This window comes from Amborella trichopoda, chromosome 7, assembly GCF_054954075.1.
Source record: "Amborella trichopoda isolate Santa Cruz 75 chromosome 7, AtrichopodaSantaCruz75HAP2 v2.0, whole genome shotgun sequence".
NCBI lineage: Eukaryota > Viridiplantae > Streptophyta > Magnoliopsida > Amborellales > Amborellaceae > Amborella > Amborella trichopoda.
Window position 1 is genome coordinate 23,472,239 of NC_142342.1, and position 6,000 is coordinate 23,478,238.

At 42.1% G+C, this 6,000-nt stretch overlaps 1 protein-coding gene across 1 annotated transcript; it reads left to right on the forward strand.

Annotated features, from left to right (window-relative positions):
- The first annotated feature begins 5,011 nt into the window (after positions 1–5,011).
- LOC148781301 (uncharacterized) lies at positions 5,012–5,362 on the forward strand. The gene has a single exon (XM_088871039.1). It carries the CDS (start codon positions 5,012–5,014, stop codon positions 5,360–5,362), a length of 351 nt encoding a protein of 116 aa, XP_088727165.1.
- Positions 5,363–6,000: the final 638 nt, after the last annotated feature.

Genomic DNA, 6,000 nt, shown 5'->3' on the forward strand with positions numbered 1-6,000 from the left:
TTTGACATCATGTATGCACAACAGAAGGGTGTCAAAGGTCAAGACCTATCTGACTCTCTCACGGCCCACCCACTCCCTTCGGAATCTCCCCTGTCAACTGATCTCCCGAATGAAGAAGTTTTCTATGCAGTACTAGCTCGGCTATGGGAGATGTATTTCGACGGAGCATTCAAGTCTGATAGAGGGGGTGTCGAAGTCGTGTTCCTGACTCCCGACAGTGGAATAATTCCTCTATCCTTCTCACTTGTAGAGGCATTTTCTCATAATGAAGTTGAATATCAAGCCCTAATAATCGGACTGGAGATCGCCTTGTAACTGGACCTATAATCTTCGGTGACTTTGAGCTAGTCATCTGGCAGCTTAAAGGGATTTATGACATGAGGAAGGATACACTCAAGCAGTATCATGACACAGCCAAAGCTTACATGGCCCGGTTCGATGATTTCTCCCTGAGTCATATCCCTAAAAGGCTAAACTCATAGGCCGATGCTCTATCAAAGCTCGGGGCCACCATTCAACTGTCTTCATCAGGTACCATGACTGTCTGGGTAACAGAATGGACACATGCCGACTTGAGAACCGAAAATGATGCAAATGAAGAGAGAGATATCTTCCCCGAATGCCCGCCTTATCCGTTCCGAGCACTCCTCGCTATCAAGGATGTCATTAAGGGAGAGCAGGAAATGTCCTGAGGTAAAGAATCCAAAGCTGAGAAGCGGAAGCCTGAATTCTTTGACCCGACGTGTGTAGAGGTAGAATAAGTAGAAGACTCAAGGGAGCCCATCATGAATTTCGTAAAACATGGAAGGTTACCTAAAGATCAGGTGAAACGTAATGGTGTACGATGGATGTCTACCAAGTATACCCTCCTCGATGGGGATGTTCTCTTTCGTCGATCATTTGACGAAATTCTCCTCAGATGCGTCGATACACAAGACGAAAGCAAAGTAATAGAAAAAGTGCATTTGGGGGTCTGCGGGCTGCATCAGTCCGGCCCTAAGCTCTACGAGCGCATACCCAAACTCGGCTACTACTAGCCTTCAATGGTGGCTGACGCCCAAAACTATGCTAAAAGATACCAGGTGTGCCAAATTCACTCAAGCCTCACTCATCATCCCCCGGAGCCTCTCCATCTTACAGTAACATCATGATCTCTTTTCCTCGTGGGTATGGATATTGTAAGACCCAATGTCATGACCCCGCTCTCTAACCCCTACAGGAGGGCGATAGAGTGTGGGATCACGACCGGAGGTCACGAATGTCACCCAGGTGAGAGTGGCTCAAGGCATCAAAACACTTAATCGAAAGCAAACCATGAAAGAAAACTAGAATAAATCCTTTCCTCAAACAAATATCAATCCAAAAGGTTCAACCATTTCATTCATTCAATATCAAAAGTCTTTAGAATTACTTCAAGGCACTAATGGCCTAAAATACACAAAATGAAGTATACTTCATGTTGCTGAAATCACCAAAACATACTGTGAATCGGAAGACGACTTTCCAAGCTTCTAAACTTCGAGCATCAAAACCCCAAAACGGCCACCACCTTAAGCACAGATGCCACCACCCTTCACTCCACAGTTAGGGGATTAAGATGGAATGACTTAAAAACCCAATAAGCAGATCTACACCATTGCTTCCAACCAGCATAATAGTGAGACAATATGCAATGCACACACACACACACACACACACACACACATATATATATATATATATATATATTCACAAGGTATCAAGTGAAAACATCGAATATGCTTCTCATCATTATAATAGAAATATGGTAAAAGAAGTTCAATATACAATGCATAAGTCAAAATCACCTTACTTAAACTAGAGTAGTAAGGAAAACAGATCACAGGTACAGTTAAAAGTTCATGCAGAAAGCTTAAATAAGATACGCAAACAGATCTATTTACTCCTGAAGTAGAAGTTACATCGGTCAAGCTAAGCCAATCCTGAACTTGGGACTTCTACCCTCACTCAGGAGGGGAGGACAATGACAAGTAGGTAAATCCACTTCGTAATGTCCTCACTCATGCACACAATCCCCATTGCGCTTTAGGGTTTCGATAGGCAGTGGCCTTGCAAGACACGACCCTCTCCTTATGCCCTTCTGGAGAGAGATCGTTACACTACAATAAGGTGACCCAATGCGTAGGGCCCACATAGATCTGGGGGGTGCGACCCTCCCAACTACTCACATCTTGAGTCATGTCCTACCATTGGGATTCAGTGGAACATCGCAGCTACCGGCAACATCATTCACACAATAGGTCCCTTTCCAACAAGCAGCGGTCAGCACCATCATTCACAATAGGTGGCCATTCACATAACACATAAGCATCACAGCTGCCGGCACCATCATTCGCATAGTAGGTACCCTTTCCAATAGGCAGCTGCTAGCACCATCATTCACACAGTAGGTGTCCATTCACATATCACATAAGTATCATGATACCATCATTCACACAGTAGGTATCCATTCACATATCACATAAGCATCATGATACCATCATTCACACAGTAGGTATCCATTCACATATCACATAAGATGCATGATACCATCATTCACACAATAGGTATCCATTTATATATCACGTAAGTAGCATCTTACCATCATTCACATAGTAGGTATCCATTAACATATCACACAAGCAGCATGATACCATCATTCACACAGTAGGTATCCATTAACATATCACATAAGCAATATGATATCATCATTCACACAGTAAGTATCCATTCACATATCATATAAGCAGCATGATACCATCATTCACACAGGAGGTATCCATTCACATATCACATAAGCAGCAGGATACCATCATTCAAACAGTAGGTATCCATTCACATCTCACATAAGCAACATGATACCATCATTCACACAGTAGGTATCCATTCATATATCACATAAGTAGCATGATATCACAATATGACGATATCAATAGTTCCTCATGATAGCAGCAATATCACATTAGATAGTGGAATATCACATTTAAGCAATATCATAATGACGGTACCATAATAATGTTGACATTATTCTAGTTAAGCCTTACAACTCAATTTCCTGCCATCAAGGGAAAGGACATGCTCTCACCATAAGGGTCGTAACGTTTAGATTGTTTAGAGTTTGAAGATGATTCCAAAACCAATTTTTTACTAAACACACATATCCTTCAAATGGGATTGGTTTGAGGACAAAAGGGCCCCATTTGTCCTCTTAAAGGTTCAAAGAAGTGAGGGTTAACTAGCTGCACCCTGCTGTGTATAGTGGACAATGACGTATCCTACTTTATATCACAATAACTTTGAAATCATGGGGTAACTTGTGATGGTTCCAAAATAAAAATTTAAGACAAAACATATATCTTTCAAACAAAGAAAATTTTAAAGAATTTCGATTCCATCATTAGTTCAAAGACTCATGCCAAACAAGGTGAGAGTTTTGAATTTTATCAATACTGCCCACAGTGACATACCTTCATAAAATGAAGTATAACTTTCAATCTGAAAAGAATTTTAAAGTAGTTTCTACATGCAAGTTTTAGCCCATTGATAGATATTTCAAATGGCTATGGCTTCTCCAAAAGTAAACTTCATTTGGTTATTTAAAATCCGTGACCACAATGGCATTAGTGAAAATCTAAGAAAAGAGTCAATAATGATATACCTTCTCATTTTGAAATAAAACTTCCTTTTTGTAAAGAATTTCAGCAAAGGGGAAAAAAATACATTTTACTAGACTCGAATATCTTCTCAATGGCGGTGATTTGAGGTTAATCGAACTGCATTTGGGGATTCAAAAGTCTTTTTCAAGAACACATATGTTCCTCGAATTTCACAGTGGCATATAACATATTTCAAGAACACATTCCATGGCCTTCATTCATGGTGAGGAACATGAAAACAACCATTCACTCACAATTTACATATATAATAGGCATTTCTCAGATAATCTAAGAATCATACATTCAGTGTTAGCATCCACTTTCATTATAGAACAAAACCCCCAAATTTTCTACATCACATACACTTTCCTTGCTTATTTCACATGCATAAATTCCCATGCATCCTTACGACTACCATACAATGGTGATGGATCCACTTACCTAAACAACAATGGTGCCTTCTCAAATCTTCCTTTCACAGCTCTCACCCACTCAACAAAGGCTGCCCCCCAATAGCCACTCCTTCGAATCCTTGCTTTAGAGAGAGAGAGAAGAGATGAGGGGAGAGTGAGTGGCGTTGGAGATAGAGGAGGCTTAAGTATTTTGTGGGTGGGGCGGCTGCCTAAGTGGTGCCAAACGACTCCAAAATCTGGACAAGTGGCACTCAAACAGCATGCATTCAACAAGTTACATACTCAACTCATGCATGTTAGAGACACAATCAGCGCTGCTTATCTACATAGCCGGAGTTGGGCTTTCTACTCAATCGGTGCTGGTCGCTACTCAGCCGGTGCTGCACACAACCCTGCCAGCGCTGATATTTTCTCCTCTTTACAATCGGCCCTACACACAACCTAGCCAGCATTGCATATAACCCAACAAGCGCTGGCAGTTTCTCCTCTTCACACAACCCAGCAGGCGCTGCACACAACCTAGCCGGTGCTTCAGCCCCGCCGGCATTGACACTTTCTCCTCTACATAGCCAGCTCTGGGCTCTCTACACAATCGGTGCTGGGCTCTCTTCTATTTTTCCTTCCTCCTTATCCCGCCATGCACTCTAGCCAACTTGGAAGGGTTGGGTCGTCACACCCATTGACCCTCCTTCTGATTTGGGTCATGCCTTCATTCTAGCAGCGACAGATTACTTTTCCTAGTGGGCTGAAGCGATCACCCTCAAGCAAGTTCCAGGGACCACTGTGGCCAACTTCTTGTGTCACCACATCATATACAAGTTCGGGATTTCGAACCAAATAATCTCTGACAATGGCCCTTAGTTCAGAAGCCATCAAGTTGATCACCTAGTCAACCAGTTAGGTTTCGAGTGTAAATACTCGACCATGTACTACCCTCGAGCCAATGGTTTAGCTAAGGCATTCAACAAAACCCTATGCGGGGTGCTCCGAAAGTCAGTTTCAAAGTCAAGGAAGAATTGGCATGGGAAGCTGCCTGAAGCTCTGTGGAGCTGTGGCACCACCACTCGCAATGCTACAAAATTTACCCCTTATTCCCTGGTCTATGGAGGTGAGGCGGTTTTACCCCTCGAAGTTCAAATACCTTCACTCTATGTCGTTATACATCAGAAACTAACCAAAGATGAGTGGGTGAAGCTCCGTTATCAGGAGTTAGATGCCCTTGACAAAAAGAGATTAGAGGCGCAACAGAACCTTGAGCTCAACCATGAACAATGAAGAGAGCCTTTAAAAAATCTGTCAAGGTTCTCTCATTCTCTTGTGGAGATCTAATCTCAGCAGTCAAGAGACCGATTGTCATGCATGGGTGCCGCAAAGGAAAGTTTGAACCTAAGTAGGAAGGTTCATTAATAGTAAAAAAGGTCACACCAAATGGGGCCTATATACTAGCAAACTAGGATGGAGAGGCGATGCCCCTTATCAAGCAGCGATACTTAAAGAAGTATTATCCCTGAAATATCCCTAAAATGCGACGCATGCAATAAAAAGAAGGAAATGGAAAAGAAGAACATTAAGCTAGCTCAAAAGAAGTTCATTTATTTCATTGCATTAGAAAAGTTTACAGGCTACAATCAAAAGCCCATTATTAGGGAGGTTACAAAGCTCTTGCATCTGAGGATAAGAGGATGGTTACAAGTCAAAAAGAAATGCCCTCATCATGAAGAAGGAGCAAAACCACTTGGAAGTCAACTTCAATTCATCTGTCGGGTGTTCTCAAAGAGGATGGTTACAGGCCAAAAGAGGAAGCCAACCATTTCCAAGTCAGCTTCAATCCATGTGACATGCAAAGCAGACTTCTTTAGCAAGGAGCTGACTCATGATGGATTCCCTTCCTTCAAAACAACATGAACTTCACT

Excerpts from the sequence above, each read along its gene's own strand:
- LOC148781301 (XM_088871039.1), top strand. The coding sequence starts at position 5,012 with ATGTACTACCCTCGAGCCAATGGTTTAGCTAAGGCATTCAACAAAACC.